Source organism: Anoplopoma fimbria, chromosome 1 (genome assembly GCF_027596085.1).
Source record: "Anoplopoma fimbria isolate UVic2021 breed Golden Eagle Sablefish chromosome 1, Afim_UVic_2022, whole genome shotgun sequence".
NCBI lineage: Eukaryota > Metazoa > Chordata > Actinopteri > Perciformes > Anoplopomatidae > Anoplopoma > Anoplopoma fimbria.
In genome coordinates, this window is record NC_072449.1 from 12,554,455 (window position 1) to 12,579,685 (window position 25,231).

Below are 25,231 nucleotides of genomic sequence, written 5' to 3' on the forward strand. Positions count from 1 at the left end.
CCAAGTTCTAAAAGAAGATAGGAGACAACTGTAATGGCTGCTCAGTTAAATTGTTTTAGGCAAAGTAGGCAACAAATATAAGAAGAGGTATTAAACATTTATAACTTTGTTTCCTCTTTAACCCAGATTTAGTTTTTTTGTTTCTTCTTTTAATAAAGTACAAAGATCTCTGCTGACATTTTTTTAGATTTCGTGCCTTTAGAAAAAGTATTTCGTTATCTTTATTAAAATGCTCAAATCCATACCCATGACACTTTTGTTTGTAAAATAAGTCTTGTTTATCAAAGTAAAAGCTATTTTAAAAAGGTAAGGCTAGGCCATAATGGTAACTGTTTTATTTTCATTAGGTGGCCTGTTGTCAATCTGATAGAACCCTAACAGATATTTGCATAAGACTCGACCCTATCTTGTAGCCCAATTTGATTCAGTCTACAATGTGAGCCTCTCTCTCCCTGTGTTGTCATTGCTGAAGAAATAACATCAAGCATCTTGTTAAGGAAAGTGTTTTTATATTTTTTTTCATTAAATCTGCATCTGATATTTGTAGCCAGAACATTCAAAACCTCCTGGATGTCCATGTATTTACAGGAAGCACTCTGTTTGACATCATCGTGCATATGTAACCAATGTCTGAGGGTGTTAGGCTACTCTTTTTTATTTAAGTCCATTAACTTAGATCCGCGACCTAAACGCGATTTTATCGAATATCAACATAATTTGATAGCATTATCCATTCGTTTGATTCGGAACAATTGAGAAAGAAGAAAAAGTTGACTCACCAATAGCCTCAAGTCGAATACATATGAAGTGAATTCTCAATAAAATATTGGTTTAATAATCCGTCACTGCTCTCATCTGAAAGCGCTTCAGATGCCCGACACGCTGCGGGCTGACTGACTGTTATTGTATACTGGTCACCAGTCAGACTGCTCTTGGATCAGTTTACCGGGAAGCTTGCTCACTGTGACCACTAGCTTCATTCAGTATATTGATAACATCTGATCCACCCCCTTTACAGCTTTTAGTTAAGCTATCATGGAGGTCAGTGTATCTTAATAACAGCCATGTCGTAAATTACAATAACCTTGGGATTGTGTTAATAATATGTCCTCGTTAAGATATATCAAACTCATAAATCAGTGTAGTACAAAGTAAAAAAACAGGACAATGATTTATAATAGACATTTTGTGTTATTCTTAATTGCAGAAACTAAAAAACAGAACTGGCATCACCAAAAGCAGACATGTTACACAGTTTTATTATTAGTAATGGAATTTTTCATAACTTCAGAAACTTAAAGAAAACTCTCCAATCCTCATATTCAATACCAATATTGCAAATGGCAATGCAATAGACATGCTGTAAAACAATATTAAACTCTGGTAGCAGCTTAGGATGTAAAATAATTGAACTGCTATAAAACCATATATTTAAAAGACAGAAATCATCAGTATTGCATGAATAGGAAATGATATGGACCAGTAAATCACAAGATAGCTGTATTTATACTATAGGCCAGGGGTTGGGTGGTTGTCCAAGATCACCTGCACCACCAGCTTTCAACTCATGCCACCAGTTTCTGCTCCTCAGCCTCATTGTAGGAATCTCTGCAAGAAAAATGAAATCCATATAAGTGTAAAGAGACAGATCCAAACTGTTTGAAATCCAGGGATAACAGATAGTTCAACTGTTCTCAGAAGCACAACAAGCGTGGATGTCAACTAATGTGGTTGGGTGGACCAAAACAAAAGGGTCTATTTAGCAGAGGACAGTGAAGCATGCTGGGTAATTAAAGGGAGGGTGGATTGGGGGCATTATGTGGTTAGATTTCTTGGACAACACCACACATTGTTTGCCAGAAACAAAGCCATTGTTCTAAGAGGGTAAAGGCCTTTACGACTGTGGGTATGTGGGGATGGGAGGGAAGTACGAATATCTGGTTATCTTGAGAAACTGTATTGTGTCATTATTCAAAGGGTCATCACACAAATACCTTTTCATAAAGTTTTTTTCATAAAAAAATTGTTTCATAAAGTACAACATAGTTGCATAAAAGACAAAGATTTCCTGCTATTAAGGCGACTAGATTCCAACAGCCATTCTCTAGTCAATGATTAATAATGAATAGAGTCTAAAATTGTAGTCCTGGGTTAATCAGTAGGATAATAAAGTATATAAATTATTAACAAAGAACTGGCACTTGCATTTGTACAGCGCCTTTACACTACATGTCACCATACTGCCATTCCCATCCATTCCCACACTGATGGCAGAGGCTACCACACAATGTGCCACCTGCACATCAGGAGTAAACACATTCATACCCATTGCATCATATTTATATTTGTATACTGACGTGACATCCTTCGGGGCCAATTTAGAGTTTAGTGTCTTGCCCAAGAACACATTGATATGAATAGCCGCTCTTCCAACTGGAAGACCTCTTAGCCTCAGCCACCAAACATCAAATGGTTGTTGGGTAACATTAGTTAATCCAACTCAAAAAAGGGCCCAACCCTGGAGAAATTGCAATAATAATAGTTCCATGCTTTTTTATTGGTACACCCTCTTTCATTTTATATTAAAAGTATACTCAGTCTGGGTAACATGGTGTTAATATTAGAGGGTCTATATACACCTATCTTTGATGACATACAGTGGGTACGGAAAGTATTCAGACCCCTTTAAATTTTTCACCCTTTGTTTCATTGCAGCCATTTGCTAAAATCGAAAAAGTTCATTTTTTTTCTCATTAATGTACGCTCAGCAACCCATCTTGACAGAAAAAAACAGAAATGTAGAATTTTTTGCAAATTTATTAAAAACGAAAAACTGAAATATCACATGGTCATAAGTATTCAGACCCTTTGCTCAGTATTGAGTAGAAGCACCCTTTTGAGCTAGTACAGCCATGAGTCTTCTTGGGAATGATGCAACAAGTTTCTCACACCTGGATTTGGGGATCCTCTGCCATTCTTCCTTGCAGATCCTCTCCAGTTCTGTCAGGTTGGATGGTGAACGTTGGTGGACAGCCATTTTCAGGTCTCTCCAGAGATGCTCAATTGGGTTTAGGTCAGGGCTCTGGCTGGGCCAGTCAAGAATGGTCACAGACTTGTTCCGAAGCCACTCCTTTGTTATTTTAGCTGTGTGCTTCGGGTCATTGTCTTGTTGGAAGGTGAACCTTCGGCCCAGTCTGAGGTCCTGAGCACTCTGGAGGAGGATATCTTCCAGGATATCTCTGTACTTGGCCGCATTCATCTTTCCTTCAATTGCAACCAGTCGTCCTGTCCCTGCAGCTGAAAAACACCCCCATAGCATGATGCTGCCACCACCATGTTTCACTGTTGGGATTGTATTGGGCAGGTGATGAGCAGTGCCTGGTTTTCTCCACACATACCGCTTAGAATTAACGCCAAAAGTTCAATCTTGGTCTCATCAGACCAGAGAATCTTATTTCTCATAGTTTGGGAGTCCTCCATGTGTTTTTTGGCAAACTCTATGCGGGCTTTCATATGTCTTGCACTGAGGAGAGGCTTCCGTCGGGCCACTCTGCCATAAAGCCCCGACTGGTGGAGGGCTGCAGTGATAGTTGACTTTGTGGAACTTTCTCCCATCTCCCTACTGCATCTCTGGAGCTCAGCCACAGTGATCTTTGGGTTCTTCTTTACCTCTCTCACCAAGGCTCTTCTCCCACGATTGCTCAGTTTGGCTGGACGGCCAGGTCTAGGAAGAGTTCTGGTCATCCCATACTTCTTCCATTTAAGGATTATGGAGGCCACTGTGCTCTTAGGAACCTTGAGTGCTGCAGAAATTCTTTTGTAACCTTGGCCAGATCTGTGCCTTGCCACAATTCTGTCTCTGAGCTCCTTGGGCAGTTCCTTCAACCTCATGATTCTCATTTGTTCTGACATGCATTGTGAGCTGTAAGGTCTTATATAGACAGGTGTGTGCCTTTCCTAATCAAGTCCAATCAGTTTAATTAAACACAGCTGGACTCCAATGAAGGAGTAGAACCATCTCAAGGAGGATCAGAAGAAATGGACAGCATGTGAGTTAAATATGAGTGTCACAGCAAAGGGTCTGAATACTTATGACCATGTGATATTTCAGTTTTTCTTTTTTAATAAATTTGCAAAAATTTCTACATTTCTGTTTTTTTCTGTCAAGATGGGTTGCTGAGTGTACATTAATGCGAAAAAAAAAAATGAACTTTTTCGATTTTAGCAAATGGCTGCAATGAAACAAAGAGTGAAAAATTTAAAGGGGTCTGAATACTTTCCGTACCCACTGTATTTTTGGGGTCAATCTTTCCAATTAAAAACTTTTTCAGATGATATTCTAATGTCTTATAGCTTTATTTGGAGTAATATTATACACCCAACACCCAACTTTTGGTCCATAATTTCCATTTGTAGTTGTGCGCAAGACTGCTCCACATGTGTTTGGCGCGCCTTATTTAAGGAATATAAAATTCAAACTGGTTATAAATTAAAACTATATATATATCAAAATATATCACTGTAAACACAACTAGGTCATTTCAATAATAGTATTAATACACAATAGATCACTTGTTGATTATAGTCACTTACTGTAATAGTTTCAACAGATTGTGACCCCCCACCCCTTATCTGGAGGTGAGTATGAGGACACTCTGATGTCAGTAGTTACTGTATAGTCCTCTGCCATGGCATAGGCCAGTATGGCCCTTTCAGCCACAAAGATTGGTCAGACTGGGCCAATCTAATACTTTCAATATTCCGGGGGGAAATGAGTGACCCCTCCTAATTTGAACTAATAATTGTTTATCTTTAAATCTTGTCTTGTTATGATATACATACATTTCCATAGTCTCTGCAACTCTTCCAGCGCACAACATTTGTTGGACAAGAAAATACATTTAAAAAAATGTCCCCTTGGTCAAACCATTATGCAAGCTACAAGACCAAGAGCTCTACTCCCTACACTTCAAATTGGGGTTTGTATACAAAATCATCACCACTTTGCCTTAAAATTTCTATATGACAGTACGAAACTCTAGCAGATGTCAGACGCATTAACATTGCTCAATATGTACAATAGTCTGGGGACCTCAGGGTTTCAATCTGTGTGCTGATATGCATCATGGTTCTTATGGAAAACATCTTGCTAAGAAAAACATGCAGACTTTGTTTGGATTTTTTAAAGAAAAGTTATTTTCTAAGGTTGAAGGTACCCTCAAAGTGAAAATATACATTTAAAACAGGTAATATCTTATAGTTTGTTGTTGCATGTTAAAGAGTACCCCAGAAAACCAATGTAAACATAAATTATCTGAAATTAGTATGTTCAGGTCAATGAATTTACCTTGATCTATTAAGTATATAACTGTATACTTTTAATATGTTACTTGATGTCCCCAGGGATCACATAAAACCTTGAATGATAACCTTTGCAAATTTATTCGGGTTCTGGGCAAGGTTTTCCAATTTGTTACATTCATGGCCTTGTAAAGTTCCAACAATATTTGTGAAGGTGAGCTACTCTCGCCCCGCCAGAAACCTGAGTTACTCTCAAACTTGTAATGTCAACTAGTATAAAGTCTTGAGCTGCTCCATAGACAATGAATTGGAGAGTGATTTTGTTAGTTTTCTTTTCTATACCCACATATGCTTTATTCCATTGTAGTGTTCTCAGTTGTGACATCGAAAATGTGGCCCATATACTCATCTATAGCATCTTTCCCTATTGAGCATTTTCAGACTATATACTTGATGACTTCACACATTAGTTTTAATTTGTTATCGTTTTGTTTTTAACCAATTACTTTTGGCATTTGGAAGAGTCCTACATGTTTTCAAAAATTCTGTACTGTCTAGGTCCCTAGCAATCAAGGTCAAGGTATAGGGTGAGCAATCATTTTCTACAGAAGGCAACATCGGAGGAAGGGCTGAAACACATGCAGACACCATAAGTTTTGTGTTCTGTCTCAGATAATATACATAAAGCATTCAGTTCTGCTTATAACATGTCAAACATTCATTACACCATGTAATTAAATTAAACATTTTCCAACTTAAAGAACTAATTAAAATAAATAATATTTCTGAATTAAAACACCAAACAAAATAAGTAGCCTAGTTAATAGTTAATTCAAACCTGCCGGTCAGAAAGACTTTCAAACAAATCAGGTTTCATTTCTGGTGTAGCTATGCAGATCTTTCCATTTCAATAAAGCACATTGCTTTTCCACTTTAGCAAAGACATATTCAGAAGCAGATAACTCTTTAAATATCCGGCATTTAAACTGGTCTGATTTCAGCTACGTTTTGGGACAGCACACAGACTTTTCATACGACTCATATTCAAAATAAAAGCACTTAATTTATTTCATGGATAATCTGGTTTGCAGAATGTCCAGAAGCCCCCTACAACATTTCCATTCAGTTTAGATTTGACCTTGTGGTACGAAAAAGGACCTGTCCATTTTATTTCCAGTCTTATCTTTGTGATGACTGTTGAATCTGAGATACATGTTTTCTTGTTGAATTCTTCCCAAATTGTCTGGAAGAGAACAATCTTGTGATTAAGATCAGCATTGTTGACCTGTAGTTTAAACTGGATTATGTTCTTGATTCTTTTCTGTCAATTTCTCAATTGTCAAAATATAAAATCAGCAGTCACAAGAACAACTTAAAGTAATGTGTGCATGCATTGATATAGCAGCAAACTATTTGCTATGTAAATATATAAATATATAGAATATATAAAATGAATTTGCTCTCCCTCTTTGTGTTGTAATCCAAGTTTCTCCTTGCTTAGTTAAATCCTACACACTGGTCCCTTAAATGACTCCAGCTCATGCCTCTTGCATGAGAACAGTTTAAAGGATATGGTTTAAGGATTCTGTATTTTTGTTAGTGTCAACAAATGAAACACCAAAACCTACAATAAATTGGTATTACTAACAGGTATTGTGTGTGTATCCAAAGCCTGATATATCTCATTCCTCTGAGCCGTAGAGCTCCATTGTTGACTAAAATCTTTTAAAAATACTCCACAACAAATGCATTTCTCTTTGCTTAAAACTACTCTTATTATCACTGAGACTTTAAAAAAAAAAATATATATATATTTTGCTTTAAGATTTACATCTTCAATAGGAACCAACGGACAAGAGGAGAACGCCAGAAAGCTTTAAAGACTGACAACACATTTCTGGTTTTGTCTTATTTTTTAATCGATACTTGAATGGTGTGGCCCACTAAGGTAACAGTAGTCTTACTAGCAGTAACATTGGAAGCCATTGGGTATTTTGATGGAAAGGTGTTAACAAAGCTAACTGTGGTTGTCATTGGTCTCTTGCGCTTGGGTTGATTACTAACCCATGGTGTGAGAGAGATTCTTTATTGGTTCTAGAACACTTGACAGTTCGACAGGCTTTTTGTTCAAAAGGAAATTACATGAGACTTCAGGAAAGGATTTTAAGGTTTAAGTTGTCTGACTATTAATAGGGATGATACTGAATCTGCATTTCAAGTGTTTGCATACTCTTACAAATTGTGTTATTGCATTTTATGTATCTGTTCTAAAGACAACATGGCAATGCTTTATTTAACAGATCATAGTTTCCTAGAAAGGAACTGATTATTATTTGTAAATTCATAGGAAGGTCCCTGAAAAGGTCAATGTAATTTAATAATAATTATAGGTTAAATGGAGACGGGGTTCATCTAATTACTCGGTTAATTTACTCATATCAATTGCTAGCATCATCTAATGACTCTTTAAGTCATTTCACAACAAGAAAGTAATATGAGTCAACAGGCAAGCATTAGATTTTAACACATACAGAGAATAAAGGGTTGAATAATGAAAGAATAATTAATCAATATTTACTTGGGTCAAAATGCAGTGGTTGTTTCATGGAAATTCCTATGTAATCCTGATAATAAACTGAATGCGACTCACTTAACTCACAAAAAAAAGTCTCAGAAATGTAATACCCCTGTAATTACTACCACATTGAATAGTTCTTTTCAGGAAACATCCTAGAAACTACATACATGTAATGTAAAACATTGCCGATATCAAAGCAAAACCTTTTATCGCTCTTTGAACCGAAGTGGGATATTTTAGATCCTTCACCTGCAACACAAATGCTGCCAAGCCTGCCAACGAGGCCAGCAGTGCCATGCGCCTCAGCCTGCGCACGTTGACCTGCTTGAGCAAAAAGAATCGCGCCCAGCCCAGCTTTTTGGCAGTGTGAGGGGGGTAACGCATGCTGTTGACTCCCTCCATCTTCAGCTGCTTGATCAGACAGCTGCGCAGGTGGCTGAGCTGGTCAAAGCTGTGGCGACCATGGTAACAACCCATACCGCTGTTACCTGAGCAAGAAAGGGAAGAAGTCAGCTATAAATGTGTGTCAGCTTTATTCCTCAAAATAAAAAGGAGGCTAAATAGCTGCAGGTTGGTTTAACTGTTAAATACTCACCAACTCCTCCAAATGGCAGAGCGCTAACAGTGTAGTGTACCAGACAGTCATTAGCCAGTAGAGCTCCACTGGACGTCTCTGCTATCACCCTTTTTATCAGCTGTTTATTAGATACAAACAGTCCATCAAACAGAGCACGGTGGGTCAAATCTTAACACCATAGCGTTTTAAATTCAAAGACAAAAAATAACATAAAATAATAACTTGAATAATGGAAAACAAAGATGCCTGCATGTGATGCGTTTACCTTGTTGTCATGGGAGAATATGTATATAACCAGAGGTTTTTCTCTCTCATTTATAAACTGGATGGCCTCGTCTACACCGCTAACAGTGATGATGGGCAGTAGTGGTCCAAAAATCTCCTCCTTCATCACTTTTGATTCCCCGGTCACATCCTTCAACACAGTGGGAGCTGCAAGGAGAGAGGAAGACGAGGCTGGATACTACAGTAGACAGAAACAAGCTACACACTTTTCAAAGACACCTTTCAAGTCACAGCTGGACTGGCTACCTGGAAAACAGATACATTTTCCAGTGAGCCAACTTTCCTTTTGGTCAAACACAACTGTCTTTTTATTTTTTCAAAAATGACATTCAACCAAACAAAGGACCTCAACCCGGTAGACCGCTACTTGTGTCTCGTGTGAAACTAAGTCAACATAATTTTCCCATAGTTTTGTGACGTAACTTCTGTACTTTACTTATGCCAGTTATGCAACAAACGGACACGGAAATTTATTTTCAAAAGACACTATGCATTTAACAAGAGGAAACTGACAATCTATTCCTGACAGGGCCAAAGCCAAGTAACGATACTCAAAATATAGTTTTAATTTAAGTGGAAACTTTCTAAGCGCCTTTCTATTGTTTCAACCCCTCAATGCGCTTTAACACTATATTAACCAATTCACAACAATTCATATACCGATGGCAGGGGCTACCATGCAAGACCTTGCCACTTGCCCATCAGGACTAAGTCCTGATCACCCACACACACACCGAAGGTAGAGTCTTGCCCAAGGACACATCGGCAAGAACTGGGGGAGCCGAGGAACGAACCGCCGACCATCTGATTAGACCCTCCCTCTGAGCCACAGTCGCCCAGAGTAGTCCTGGGCACTAGGTCATTGAGCATAGCAGCTTTTCCAGAGTGTTAATCAACACCATGTGCATGCCAGTAAGGTCTACCATCAATAAGATGCAGTGTAATCAGCTGGCTTCTTGAACTAACCACAACCACAATTAATAGAGTTTACATAACTTTAGATACTTGCCTAACATACAGTACAAATTATTTTTAGCACCCAATTGCTCAAACAAACCATGTACCTATGTAGCACTGGGATTCATCACTGTTTCCACCAACAGCCACTGTGCTCCCCTCCATAAGAGCCATGAGCCTCTTAAAGTGCCGCTGGTTTATAATACGTCCGTAGTCCTCAAAGGTTTGTGGATTATCTGTGTAAAACTCCTGCGTTGTGTAAAAAAAGATAAATCATGTCAGATTTCCATGACTTTAAGACACATTTTCATAACCATACATTCTCTGAGTATACGTGGACAAAATAAATGGTCAAAATTTAGCACAGTATATCTATCTAAGATTAATGATAAACTATGGCTGTCAAGGGCTATGACCTGTAAAGATGGCTTGTGTCATAACATAACCTGACCTAGGCAGGGCTGGACATACTTTTTTTTTTTGCTCCAAAGCTTTCTTTATTTTCCAAAGTAACGAGCCACACTTTTCAAAAACCACAATATTGTTGTTTGGAGATTATGTTTTATTTGACTCAAGTTGACTGGTGTGCCATCATTTTTTTGAAGAACTACATTTACAACCCTTTTAAATGTAAAGGACCACTGTAAAAATCCAAATCAAAACTACATCAAATGCATATTCATCAGATATTCGGCTGTGATAAGGTTGTGTGTGAAAAGCTTATTTTGCATAGATACATGCAACTGATTGAGACAAAGACATAAAAAGAATAGCTTCTTATTGCATAAGCGGTGGGTAGAGGAAAAATTTGAAAGATAAAACCTACTGGAAAAAGCAAGAGAAAATCTATTTCCAACCTATATAAATGGGTATCAAGTATGTGTATCAAATTCATTTAGTCCTAAAAACACAATTTTAAGATATTTGTTGGGTTCCTGGAAACAGGAACTTCTGACTCCTGGATGACTGCCAGTTCTTAACACTGAATATCTTCCATCTCGCTCACACGCAGGTCAAGTCTTTATATCAACAAAGTCATGTGTGACCTCGGATGACCCCAGCCGGGTATAAGTTCCAGTTTCATCCCTGAGATCAGTCCTACCGAATCTTCTCGCGAGTCCACGGGATTCGAAGTGACCAAGAACTCTGGCAGTCATCCAGGATTCATAAAACCGCAGTTTCATCTATAACTTTCGTTCTATTCATCCTTACTGACCACCAGAGACAGTTCTTAAAACTGGATGACTTATATCAACAGAGTCAAGAGGAATCCAAAGTACATGGTACCCTTAACTTAATATTTTGTTGCACAACCTTTTGAGGCAATCACTGCAATCAAGCGATTTCTGTAACTCTCAATGAAACTTCTGCACCTGTTAACAGGTATTTTGGCCCAATCCTCGAGAGCAAACTGCTCCAGCTGTCTCAGGTTTCAAGGGTGCCTTCTCCAGACTGCATGTTTCAGCTCCTTCCACAGATGTTCAATAGGATTTAGATCAGGGCTCATAGAAGGCCACTTCAGAATAGTCCAATGTTTTGCTCTTAGCTATTCTTGGGTGTTTTTAGCTGTGTGTTTTAGGTCATTATCCTGTTGGAGGACCCATGACCTGCGACTGAGACCAAGCTTTCTGACACTGGGCAGCACATTTCGCTCCAGAATGCCTTGAGATTTCATTGTACCCTGCACAGATTCAAGACACCCTGTGCCAGATGCAGCAAAGCAGCCCCAGAACATAACCGAGCCTCCTCCATGTTTCACAGTAGGTACAGAGAGGACATCAGACACCTGAGTTCCCTCAACATGAGCTCTAACGACTGTAATGAAGCATCTCTGAGGCTGGTAGAGGAAGCATCAAAAGTAGCCTGCTGCAGTGAAGCTGAGAGGGTGAGAGAGGGAGATGCCAATACGACCCATGCGCTGTGTCATTAGCCCTGGAAAGTAGGTCATTTGTGACCCAACATTGGGGTAGAGGGCACCTGGCATCAGGCCTCAGAGTCTCTTCAGGGGGATCTATGAGGGAAGTAATAGTCAGCTCGATGGCTGGCATACGGTCAAGGCCAAATTTTGCTGCATCCTGCATGGCTGCCAGGTTTCGGCCATCCAATGTAAAATGGGGGAGAGCATTGGTGTCCCTCCAGCATGCATGCATCTCACTCAGATATTCTTCAGAAGGAGGAACACTAAAGGTGGTGGGTGCAGGAATGCGCCTGAAAAAGGCACTAGCAGGGGGAGTTTCTGGCTGATGTATATCCAGCTGCCGGCGTGCCAGTGCCATGTGAACAACAGACGCCATGGAGCTGTCGTCTACGCCCTCTGAAGATATACGAGCTGAAGAGTGGGAGCCAGGCCCAGAAGCATGTGAGGGCTGCTCTTCCCTGTACTCAGTAAAGATATTTACTGAGTACAGGGATATAAGACAAACAGTAACTCTAAAGTCATAGATAACAATGTTAATCGATCTCACCCAATTGAGGTTCACAAATGAAGATGGTCCTTAACACAACGATGATGAACAAGATAGGAGCATCCGCCAGTCCGTGGCTCAATGGTCCGACCGGCGAATACACCATTCCCTCCTAAAGGGGACAGCTTGTCGCAGCCTTTGGAGGGCGAGAGAGCAGCAACTCCGACCAGTGGTCACAAGGCTACAAGCGTCGAGCTCAAGAAATCGTAATCATAGACAATACTAGCTTAAGCTAAAGCCACCATGGTAGTAAGTCTCCGTAAGCTGGAAGATGAAAAAGACTGATCTAAGGGATGACACCCGGCTGGGGTCATCCCATGTCACACGTGACTTTGTTGATATAAAGACTCGACCTGCGTGTCTGCAAGACGGGAGATATTCAGGCTTAAGAACAGTAAGGATGAAATAGAACCAAGGGCTGCAAGAAGGCAACTGCTGAGCCGCTGAGATGGGTACAACACAGGGATAAGACACCCTGTGCAGCTGGGAGGCTTCACCTTCCTGAGGTGTGCCCAGCTAAGCCGCAGTCCAAGGTTACAGTTTCCCAGCTCCCCGGCATTGGAAAATGACCTCAGCCACTCTGCTCCTCCAGCAGAGATTGATGTCCATTTTACTGGACGGTGGTGGATCCTGGTCTTTCTCAAGCAATGTCTTTAAAGTTACTTGTCCAAGTGAAGACCTGGCATTGCGCAAATGTACATGTCGACAAAAAAGGTTAAAGCTGCAACTCATGTAGGAGTCTGACTTTACCCCGAGCAGAGAACATTGTAAAATTCAGTGAAGTAACTGATCTGGCCGAGTTTTTTCCAAGTCGATCTTAACTGAACCACATACACACATTTGTGGACTCGTGCATGTCGCCTGCAGTGGGAAAACTTATGCAAACTTAAGACAATACTCAGTCCAGCACTCCATGATGGGGAATGTGGGCTGTTGCTAGACATATGTTGGCTACTAGTGCTGCGCAGATCAGAACGCCATTCGAATCGCGTGTATGCATGACTCATCCACCCGCCACCCATCCAAATGAAGTATTTTCTTCAATTAAGAGACCCTCACCCATATGAACATTTCACTCCCCCTCTAAAAAATACTAAATTATGTATTGTATTGACGTATGAGTGTTTTCTTTAAAGATTTACTTTAATCATTAGAGAGGTTGCTTACAGTGGCCAAATTGTAAACTTTTCCATGTGCGCAGTAATGTCACTGCAGCAAATATCGTTGGACATTTAAGCAGCAAAACTAACTGAAGATATAAACATGACATCAGGAAACAGAACTAAACTTACATTTTTTGATATAATCAATGATACTGTTCCTCTTGTATGAATGCGAACTGCAACTCTTAGTTGTCTGCTGCGGAGCAAAAGTGTAAAGCAGCTCTGCTTTGTTTAGCTCAGTCCTGACAATTGTGGTAATGATAAAGTTTTTGGTTTGCGCGTAAGGTTCACACAACAGGCTGGGTATTAAGAAACCCTGACCTGTGCATCACTGCAGTACACTCTGCTCCACAGGTTGCAAAATGTGGATATATAATTCAGTGCCTTTTTATTAGAAAAATTTAAGTTTTGTGTCTTGAAGTGTAAATAAATGCTTCAGCTCAAGTAACAGCTAAGTCAGACACAGTTGAGAAGGAGCGCAGGGGACAGTTAGATGCATAGATTAAAATGTGAGTGAATCTGTAGACCTGTGAGTAAAAAACCCTTCCAATATCCTCCAGTTTAGACATGCACTGTCAGGACTGGAATGACTGTAGTAATGTAGGGGGGCCAATGGTCCCTTGGCCCCCCTACTTCCAGCGGCCATGCTACACAGGAAAAGCGCTAAAAGAGAACCCCAGTCAATGAGCTACTGTCTGCCTGTTGCGGACGACATGCTGAGCTCTTCGAGACGTGCGCACAACACACAAGCGTAAATTTTAGACTAACCTTGATGCACTTCTTGATCTCTTCTACTACTTGGCTCTGGATTGAGGGCTCACACAGGATAAAGTCTGGAGCAATGCATGTCTGGCCACAGTTGACAAACTTTCCCCAAGTGATGCGTCTGTATTGGGAGAAAAAATTATGACAGAGCCTTTAACCTTGAACATACACTTTTAAGTTGTCCTAACTCCCCAACTGCTGTGGGTTGTAGTGTAGTTGCAATGGAGTTCACATAATGGCAGCATTTTTGTGATACATTTTACAGTTCAGACTGACCGACAAGCGACACTAATGTCACAGTTCTTGTCTATGTAGCAGGGGCTCTTTCCTCCCAGCTCCAGGGTCACTGGGGTGAGGTGGCGAGCCGCGGCCTCCATCACCAATTTACCAACAGTGCTGCTTCCTGTGTAGAAAATATGGTCAAATCTTTGCTTCAGCAGCTCCTGGGTCTCTGATACTCCACCTGTCACCACTGGGTACAGGTCCTACATTGAAAAAATGCAGTTATTAAAACTTGATGTACATTCACACTAGATGTAGCTAAAGACAAAAAACAAAGCAGGAGGCTCACTTTGTCTAGATACTGGGGGAGAAGTTCCTCCATGACCTTGGCGGAGTGAGAGCTGACCTCGGATGGCTTTATTACTGCTGCGTTACCTAAAAGATGAAAGAGAGACACAATGTGAGTGGTGACAATCGTTATGCTGTGTCCATGGCAAAGGCAAAGCCAATTTTGCCTTGCGTTACTCGTGGGATCATTTGTGTTTGTGTTACTTATGCTGTGTTCACACCAAAAGCAAAGCGAATTTTTCGCTTGTTTAGTTTACATGCAAAAATACTTGAGTTGACAACAGTTTCCATGGAGATAAGCCCCTCACCCTCTCCAGCGAGTCTAGCGTGAATGAAGCGAATAAACACAAATGGACCCGAGAGTAAACTGACGCGAGGACGCGTCGCAAATATTTGCTTCGCTTTTGGTGTGAACACGGCATTAAACTAGACAAGCTGGAGAGCGTGTAGTTTACTTAAACATACCAGTTAAATAAGGTTTGTAAGCCATATTATATTTTTTTTGCTGAAACTAGAATGCATATTTGAACATGTTTGTGGTAGCAAAAACATTGGTAAACTTGACAATTTAATGTAGTTATAAGGCATATAAATCTCTTTCTAAATGTTTATTTACATATAAAGTATTCTAAGTAGTGAACGTTATGCATTATGTCCGGGTATGAATCCAAAAAAACAGACTGTGCTATGTTTAATTGCAAGAAATGGATCAAAAGGATGTCAGATAACTACATTATGATGCCGATTAGTAGTCTGAGTTTATGCTTTGTCAGTTCCATCCACAAGACGACAAGCAATCAGTCCTAGGCATTGCTAATGTTGCAGCTTCTCCATCAACAATGAAACCAACAGAATCTAGGCATAAATATAGCAGCAACGTTATTGTTTATGAAATATGATGTACTATCGTAGAGCTCTGGGTGCAGCCACAGATAACTACAATAATGTTTTTCTCCATTTCTGATTCAATGTCAGGGCGTCAGGAGAAAAATCTCATTGCTGATAGGATTTCATGTCATCGCCTCACGCAAATTCCCACGCTCAGGATGAAATATTTAAAACTTGCGAATATGCTTTGCCCGATGCAAATTCACGTCTTTGAATCATGCTGCGCGAAAAGTTCCTTTATGGAGGTTTGACTGCTTGAGGATAAAAGCTTTTGTGATCTGATAAATAGAGTTATCGATGAGTTTCTTATAAATAACCAAAAATATATTCTATCCCCTTCTCTTCTTTGGGAGACTCTTAAAGTTGTAATTAGGGGGGAAATTATAGCTTTTCTTCTTTGCAAAATAAATTACGTAAAGAGAAACAAGATCAACTCATTAAATCAATCAGAGATTTAGATTTACAAAACTCAACGGCACCTTCTCCTGAACTTTTAAAACAAGATTAAATTTACTAAATGAGTATGATTTACTGTCGACAGGCAAAGTTAAAAAAACAACTATTACAGGCTCGTGTTTGAGAGAGAAAATTAAAAAAATTGCATGAACAGTGTATGAATATGAATAAAAATAATATACCAAAAAAAAAGTGCTGTCTGTTATCCATGTAGCCCCTGTAGCTACACCATACACCCTATGCACACTTAATAAAACCAGTAACCCTATCTGCAAATACATATGGGTGTGTATGGGTATTTTAAGTACCAGCAGCAATAGCTCCAACCAGCGGCTGGAGGGTGACCGCCCAGGGGTAGTTCCAAGCCCCGATGATAAGCACCACTCCCAGAGGCTCTGGCTGCACATAAACCTCATCAGAGATGGTGAGGAGGCTCTTCTCTACTGGCCGAGGAGCTGCCCACTCTGCCAGTTTCTCCATAGCCAGATTGATCTCTCCCTCCAGTCCAAGCGTCTCAAACAGCTCTGTCCCATGTTCACTCTGAAGACGTAAAAGAGGGTCAAAATCCAGTGTTAATTCCCAGTTTGTATGTTAATTAATTCAAATTCACGTTTATTGATCCAGCAGAAACACAAGGTCTTACTCTATATTTACCACATTTTGCCTCAAGTCTCAAAGGTTACAAGTTTCTTATCAAACTTTTGTCATGGGATTTTGCTTGCATTGGGATCCTATCAGTCATATGCGGAGGTGGCATGGCTCACATTGAGTTCGGATCTCGGTGAGGTGTGGCGGAATTTTGGCACAACAACAGGCACAACCCGGACAATTCGGACAAATTCAGGTCTTCATCAACTTTCCCTCCACAATGGTCAAACACTGAGCCTGGAGCACAGCTGAAACCCACTCGCTGAGTCCTATTGAGTTACTGCTGTTGAAAAACCCAACATTTCCTGATTTGCTGCTTCAAAACAAAAGCTTTTAAATAATAATATAACATGTGACTTTTATTGTGAAGAATTTATAGAAAAATGTGTTTATCAACCAATTAGTGGTGCTTTGTTAGTGGGTATTCTTGAATAAAACAAGTATACTAATACTCCAGGGAAGTAGAGTAAGCAGCAAAAAATAACAGGGGACTATAATTGTGAAAAATGTATAGAAAATTAAATGTGTATCCACCATTTCACAGACACTCCTTTGACCACAAAAAGAGTTACGATCTGCCGTATCTAATCACAATAATCGCAGACAAGATTAACCACGGACCAAGGTCTTATTATCATCTGCAGGATCTCTTGAGAACAGAGCAAACAAGTTGTAACATCATGCTTTTTTTCCCTGGATTTTTTGTATGCACAAATTAACAGTGACTGCACCTATTGTTGTCCAACGATATTTATCACATTACAGGTTTTAATGTCAGTTGGTCTCATTCACTAATATGTGCGTGGAAATGTTCTTATTTTGCTCACAAAATAAGTTGCCATGCAAAATAATGGTCACATTCATGACATATGCGCATTAGCAATTTTGTTCTTGTTGGTGAGTCAGAACGATTGTAAATTGACAGTGCCCGCTACATGCAATCAGCATACCACTAAGCCTCGATTTCTCTATATAAGGAAATACGTTTGAAGAGAAGTTTATCATGGAGAAAGCAGTGAAGTTGAAGTAAAAAAAGAGAAGCATAGCCCCTAAATAAAATTGTAAAACAACAAGGCAATAAATGTTGTTTCACCTGTGATACGGACTTTGGCTCAGTTAAAAAAAGAAATAGTTTGAACTGAACGTTTATGTGGAAAAAATAGGATAACAAACTAGAAGAAAAATAAGGACCAAGATGCAGGATGAGGACAAGGACCATCTGATATGTCGGCCAGAGATGAGAGACTTGCTGCAATCATTGGACAAAAATCCTTGAGTGAGAGAAATGAGGTTGAAAGTTAGACATCCATTTTTTTCAGAATTGTGCGACAGCTGTACTGAATAGTTCGAAGCTTCGTTCATAACGTTGACGTTGAAATTCTAAATCAACATTTGAATTTTTCCTGCACAATTTCTTATAATTCAGTTTTTTTCAATTCAGTTTATTTTGTATAGCCCAGAATCACAAATTACAAATTTGCCTCAGAGGGCTTTACAATCTGTGCACATGCGACATCCTCTTTCCTTCCCTCACATCGGCACAGGAAAAACTCCCCTAAAAAACCCCTTTAACAGGGAGAAAAAAAGGAAGAAACCTATGGGAGAACGACAGAGGAGGGATCCTTCTCCCAGGATGGACAGAATGCAATAGATGTCATGTGTACAGAATGAGCAGCATAACAGTTCTTAGATACAACACATTCAATGTATATGACATAAATGATTCATATAATAAGACTACTTATAATAACAGCAGCAATTATTACAGTAGAATTATAGCCATGAAAATAGGGATAGTAATGTGACTAATAATAATAATCGAAGAGGAGAGAGGAGCTCAGCGTATCCTAGGTAGTCCCCCGGCTGTCTAGGCATATAGCAGCATATCTAGGGGCTGGACCAAGGCGAACCTGAACCAGCCCTAACTATAAGCGCTATCAAAAAGGAAGGTCTTAAGCCTGCTTTTGAAAGTGGTGAGTGTGTCTGCCCCCCGGACTGAAACTGGAACCTGGTTCCACAGAAGAGGAGCCTGATAACTGAAGGCTCTGGCTACCATCCTACTTTTATATACTCTAGGAACCACAAGTATCCCTGCATTGATTGAGCGCAGCTCTCTAGTTGGGTAATATGGAACTATAAGTTCCTTAAGATAAGACGGTGCCTGACCAGTTAGAGCTTTGTAGGTAAGTAAAATAATTTTAAATTCTATTCTTGATTTAACAGGGAGCCAGTGCAGAGAAGCTAATACTGGAGTAATATGATCTCTTTTCTTAGTTTTTGTTAGAACACGTGCTGCAGCATTCTGGATCAACTTTTTTTAAAGGTAAAACTTCCTTAAGCAGCCTAGTCGGAATCGGGTCTAAGAGACAGGTGGAAGGTTTAGACTTAGAAATAGTTAAAGTCAATTGTTGAAGGTCGATGGGAGAAAAGCCATCTAAATATATTTCAGGTTCTACAGCTATGGATCGATCGGTACTGGTTGAGGGCAGTAGATTATAAATTTTTTCTCTAATAGTTAGAATCTTATCATTAAAGAAGTTCATGAAGTCACTACTACTGAGGTTTATAGGAATACACGGCTCAACAGAGCTGTGACTCTCTGTCAGCCTGGCTACAGTGCTGAAGAGAACCCTAGGGTTGTTCTTATTTTTCTCTATTAATGCTGAATAATAGGCTGCTCTAGCATTACGGAGTGCCTTCTTATATATTTTAAGACTGTCTCGCCAGACTAACCGCGCTTCATCCACATTGGTGGAACGCCATATCCTTTCAAGTTTTCGCGATATTTGCTTTAAATCGCGGGTTTGAGGATTATACCATGGAGCAAACCTCCTTTCTTTTATTAGCTTCTTTTTTAGAGGAGCTATAGAGTCCAGTGTCATTCGCAGTGAGCATGCAGCACTATCAACAAGATGGTCAATCTGAGACGGACTAAAGCTAGCGTAGGAGTCCTCTGTTATATTGAGCAATGGTACTGAATAAAACCCTGAAGAAATCGCTTCTTTAAATTTAGCTACAGCATTATCAGATAGACATCTAGTGTAGAAACTTTTGCCTAATGGCATACACTCTGGTAGAACAAATTCAAAGGTTATTAGAAAATGGTCCGATAAAAGAGAGTTCTGTTGAGAGACAATTACATTTTCTACTTCAATACCATAAACCAGAACAAGGTCGAGGGTATGGTTAAAAGAGTGAGTCGGTTTATGTACACACTGACAGAAGCCAATAGAATCTAGTAATGAACCAAACGCAGTACTAAGGCTATCATTATACACATCCACATGAATATTAAAATCCCCTACAATAATAACTTTATCTGTCTTAAGGACTAAACTAGATAAAAACTCTGAGAATTCAGATAGGAATTCAGAATACGCACCTGGTGCACGATACACTATAACAAATGAAATTGACTTTAATGCTTTCCCGCTCGGGTTTGAAAGACTAAGAACAAGGCTTTCAAATGAGTTGTAATTTAATTTAGGTTTAGGGTTTATTAATAGGCTTGAGTCAAAGATAGCTGCTACTCCACCTCCTCGGCCTGTGCCTCGAGGAATATGAGTATTAATATAACTTGGAGGAGTTGATTCATTAAGGCTAACGTACTCTTCATGACACAGCCAGGTTTCAGTAAGACAAAATAAATCAATATGATTATCTGATATTAAATCATTTACAAGTACACCCTTAGATGACAAGAGTCCACATTTAACTGTCCTGTTTTGATGCACTGTTGCATCGGTTGCCTTAACTTTTATTAAGTTATTTTGTATAACTCCTCTTCTGTTGACTTTAAAGATCATGCAACACTTTATATTATTAGTATAGAAGATTTCAAAGGTGGCTTTGTTGTTTCTGACTCCTGTAGTCCAAACATTACAATAACTTCATTATGTTGTTGAATGCCAAAAGTCCAAATCTATTGAAAAAACATAGATGTTATAATTTCTAAATTACACAAAATAAATTTATCTGACAAAATACTATGCTTCAATTAATTTTTGACGGCATTAAGCCTGTCAAAAACGACATTTCCACTGCGGTCAAAAAACTATAAAAAGGCTCTATATAAGTTCAAGACCATTTACCAATGCCGCAGGACAGTAATAAGCCTGTCCAATAATTTTATTTGGGCCATATGTCATAAATGGAGAGGCTACCTGCCTGTCTGCCAGTGCATTCATTGCTTGTCAACAGTCTTCCAAAAGCTGCTAACTTGACAGCTGCAAGTAACAACAATAGTCATGTTCATTGTTTAGTTTCATTATGATATTCATAATAATAATTTTAGAGTAGTGTAGGAAGGCTGCCAATGTTAACGACTTAGCAACATTCTTACTAGTTTCGCAAGATAACCAAGCCTGCCTTCAAGTTAAAGCTGAAAAATACTGAGATAGTTTTTGTTTTTTTATACCTATACTCAACCTCTAACTCTACCATTTTGTTAAACTGAGCTGGAAATTGACCTAATATGCCTATAGGGGTTGTGCTTTTTTAAAAGTTTACATTACTCTTTAAATGCAGAGACTATTATGATCGTATCTAATTACACAAGTGTAAATTACAACAGAAGATAAATAGATGAACAACTTGAACATGTTTAGCTGTGTTCAGTGATCTTAGCTGCAAACTTCTATTTGTTTTAATCAAATCATTAACTGAGTTTCAACTCCCTCCACAGATTTTCTATGGGGTTGAGATCTGGAGACTGGCTAGGCCACTCCAGGACCTTGAAATGCTTCTTACGAAGCCACTCCTTCGTTGCCCGGGCGGTGTGTTTGGGATCATTGTCATGCTGAAAGACCCAGCCACGTTTCATCTTCAATGCCCTTGCTGATGGAAGGAGGTTTTCACTCAAAATCTCACGATACATGGCCCCATTCATTCTTTCCTTTACACAGATCAGTCGTCCTGGTCCCCTTGCAGAAAAACAGCCCCAAAGCATGATGTTTCCACCCCCATGCTTCACAGTAGGTATGGCATTCTTTCTCCTCCCAACACGACGAGTTGAGTTTTTACCAAAAAGTTCTATTTTGGTTTCATCTGACCATATGACATTCTCCCAATCCTCTTCTGGATCATCCAAATGCTCTCTAGCAAACTTCAGACGGGCCTGGACATGTACTGGCTTAAGCAGGGGGACACGTCTGGCACTGCAGGATTTGAGTCCCTGGCGGCGTAGTGTGTTACTGATGGTAGCCTTTGTTACTTTGGTCCCAGCTCTCTGCAGGTCATTCACTGGGTCCCCCCGTGTGGTTCTGGGATTTTTGTTCACCGTTCTTGTGATCATTTTGGCCCCACGGGGTGAGATCTTGCGTGGAGCCCCAGATCGAGGGAGATTATCAGTGGTCTTGTATGTCTTCCATTTTCTAATAATTGCTCCCACAGTTGATTTCTTCACACCAAGCTGCTTACCTATTGCAGATTCAGTCTTCCCAGCCTGGTGCAGGTCTACAATTTTGTTTCTGGTGTCCTTTGACAGCTCTTTGGTCTTGGCCATAGTGGAGTTTGGAGTGTGACTGTTTGAGGTTGTGGACAGGTGTCTTTTATACTGATAACAAGTTCAAACATGTGCCATTAATACAGGTAACGAGTGGAGGACAGAGGAGCCTCTTAAAGAAGAAGTTACAGGTCTGTGAGAGCCAGAAATCTTGCTTGTTTGTAGGTGACCAAATACTTATTTTACCGAGGAATTTACCAATTAATTCATTACAAATCCTACAATGTGATTTCCTAGATTCTTTCCCCCATTCTGTCTCTCATAGTTGAAGTGTACCTATGATGAAAATTACAGGCGTCTCTCATCTTTTTAAGTGGGAGAACTTGCACAATTGGTGGCTGGCTAAATACTTTTTTGCCCCACTGTATATATTCCAATCCTGCCCAGTGATCTGGTGGGACTCCCAAGGGCAGGGAATACCCATTTCTCTGACCCTCACAAAATGTATACATTATCCTTGAATATAAGGGCTTACTGGAACCTCGAAAAGTTTGAAATACCACACCTTGCCGAGGTCCAGTTTGACAGCAGCTGCAATGTCCCTCCGTCTCTCTGAGATGAAGCGGAGCAGGCTCTTTAACTGGTGGATTCTGTACTCCAGAGGCTTGGTTTTCCCAGTCTGGAAGGACTTCCTGGCCCGTTGTACAACCAGCAGTTCTCCGGACATCTTAAATTAAAAATGGTATACTGTTAACGTTACCCGTTGTATTCTCTTGACGCAAACATTAACTTTTGGTTGATTTAACAGAATTAGCTTTCTCCCCCAGAAAAATGATCTAAAAAGTTGGCTGATTGCTGACGAGTGCTCGAGCTGTTGCTAACTAACGCACGCTATAGCTCACTTAATGTCAGCGTTATGAACACCGGACAGTAGCTAAGTGCCATCGTTAATAACGATTTAAACACATTTTTAGATACATTTCCCTTGCCGTTAAGCAATAAAAAACTGAAATAGTAGTTTTTCAAACACAGTAACGTTTAAGTTAGCACTACCCTAACTGTAGGTTAAGAAGCGTCACCTGTAAAGTTATTGTGCATGGACCTTTGTTTTGCTTACTAAGTCAAAAGAAACGGTGACAATACTAAATTACTCCTGAATACCAGCTATTGTTAATTTAAGTTTTACCTCGCAGATCGTACCAGCTTCAGCATTAAAGCCACTGCCACTGTTGACGCTAGTAGCTTCTTCTTCGTTTTGTTAAATGGAGGGTGGCAACTATCGTTAAAGGTGCATTACCGCAACCTACTGTGCTGGAGTTTGAGCCAGAGTTCCCTATTCAAGTATTCTCTTTAGAATAGGGACTAGAAGATAAGAAACACACGAAAATTAATAATAATAAATAATAATAAATAAAAGAAACAAAATGATATTTATTAATCTAGTAAAATATTCAAACGAGTCTTTGTTTTTCCTTCCTCAAAGTTACATAAATACTTAAGATTCAATACTCCCACCCACAATTATTTAATTAATTATTTAGCTTTCCTCTGTGTTTCGCACTTCTGGCAGTGACATATAACATGTCAAACAGTTTCCTCTTATACGCCTTATTCACACAGACCTGATGGATTCTTTTTTAACCCTGTGTGCCTTAACCTCAGTTTCCATATGATTGGTTGCTTATACAATATTTTAAAAGGGGTCTAATTTTGAAATTCTACATCAGAATAACTTGATATTATCTGGGTTAGACTCTGAGGTGGACTGCTATCATTTTTTAAAAATATTTTATGTCAGAATGTACTGATACTGCATGAGTGATACTTAAGAGTGACACTCTAAGGTCGCCTACTATTAATCCTAAGTGAATTTTGTGCACTCAAAAAATTCAACTAGGGCATCTGTTCCATTAGCAAACTAGAAACATGTCAGTATTAAATTAAGTAATTGAGTTTATGTTTATTAAATGGTTGTTTCATGTTTGTTGAACACAAGCAAACGAAAATTCGGATTAATTAAATTCAATGATGTCCATCCAAAGAGAATGAGGTACATCAGAATGACCCTGTTGGCTAAAGCTATTGCTCATGCTCTACGCCCACCGGATGCAGAAAAAAATCGAACAAGCACATGATGAACCTGACCAGCACAAGATACTGTTGCTGAATCGGTTGGCCTCCTTGATATTAACGGTAAGTAAGCTTTACATTTAAACATGAATGTATTTGTTCAATAGGGTGAGTCATAAATTATAGTTATTAGATATGTGCGATATTTATCAGTTGGCTAGTTTTCTCTTAAGCATGTTTTTTTTTCACGCGCCCTTCTCAAACTTAACCTAGCTTAACTTTGCTATTTTGTTAGCTAGCGTTCAACCAGTTTCAGCTATTCGCACTAGGTGTACTTGATATGAGAAAAAGCTCAGGCTGGTGAACAGCGGTGCAGACAAAGAAGCCTTCAACCTGCCGTTTAAATAAAATTAACGCTCATACAGTTGCACAGAACATGTAGCGTTAGTTAGCTGCGTTTAACCTTACGTTAGCACGTGTGTGACTTTCGGACTGAACATTGTAAGTGTGCTTGAGAGAGAGAGAGAGAGAGAGAAAGAGGGCGGACTGACGCATTGTTCCTGTAAGTTGTTAATATTAATTTGAATGCCTACGCTATGTTTGACACTTGTTACTGTTCCATACAGCTTTACTTAGTCCACACAAGCTCATGTTTTAATGCCACCCTTATCGGCGGAGCTGCGTCTGCTGCAGTATAAATAAATACACAAGGTGTGTGATGGCGTCTCTACTGTTACCGGCTTTTGTGATGGACACTTCCTCAGGTGCAATAAATAGTTTAAACCAGAGGTCTCCAGACCACAGATTTGGAGCTGCATTTGATAGCAAAGTAGCGAAAAGCGAAAGAAGATGATGCTAGAAAACTAATTTTGCCAGCAGGGATACCAGACTCCATTGAGGAATTGTGCCAGACAATAAAAACAAGTTTTGGATTGCAACAAGAATTTCGGCTTCAATATCAAGATGCGGATTTCGGAAATGAGTTCATGAACCTATCGGTGATCTCCGATATACAAGACAAAGCAACGATTAAGGTGATCTATTTGCAAAGTTGTGCAGAAGGAG

The 25,231-nt window shown here is 39.6% G+C and overlaps 1 protein-coding gene across 2 annotated transcripts; it reads right to left on the bottom strand.

The window, feature by feature from the left end:
* Positions 1-7,074: 7,074 nt before the first annotated feature.
* LOC129093424 (aldehyde dehydrogenase family 3 member A2-like) lies at positions 7,075-23,364 on the bottom strand. Of its 2 annotated transcripts, XM_054601443.1 has the most exons (10): positions 23,283-23,364; positions 22,662-22,823; positions 16,314-16,545; positions 14,663-14,748; positions 14,368-14,576; positions 14,095-14,212; positions 9,806-9,947; positions 8,722-8,888; positions 8,475-8,574; positions 7,075-8,367 (listed from the first exon to the last, which is right to left on the bottom strand). In XM_054601443.1, the coding sequence occupies exons 2-10, from the start codon at positions 22,821-22,823 to the stop codon at positions 8,039-8,041; spliced, it is 1,545 nt and encodes a 514-aa protein (XP_054457418.1). In that variant the 5' UTR covers positions 23,283-23,364; the 3' UTR covers positions 7,075-8,038. The 2 variants fall into 2 exon arrangements, with proteins under 2 accessions (XP_054457418.1, XP_054457426.1); XM_054601451.1 differs by lacking the exons at positions 16,314-16,545; positions 23,283-23,364 and having other exon boundaries at positions 7,078-8,367; positions 22,662-22,743.
* Between the last annotated feature and the right edge of the window lie 1,867 nt (positions 23,365-25,231).

Coding starts and splice junctions, on each gene's coding strand:
- LOC129093424 (XM_054601443.1), bottom strand. CDS start 22,823: ATGTCCGGAGAACTGCTGGTTGTACAACGGGCCAGGAAGTCCTTCCAG. Junction 14,577..14,662: donor TCCCCCAGTATCTAGACAAA/GTGAGCCTCCTG, acceptor TTTTCAATGTAG/GACCTGTACCCAGTGGTGAC. Junction 8,889..9,805: donor TGAATCCCAGTGCTACATAG/GTACATGGTTTG, acceptor CTCTCCTTGCAG/CTCCCACTGTGTTGAAGGAT.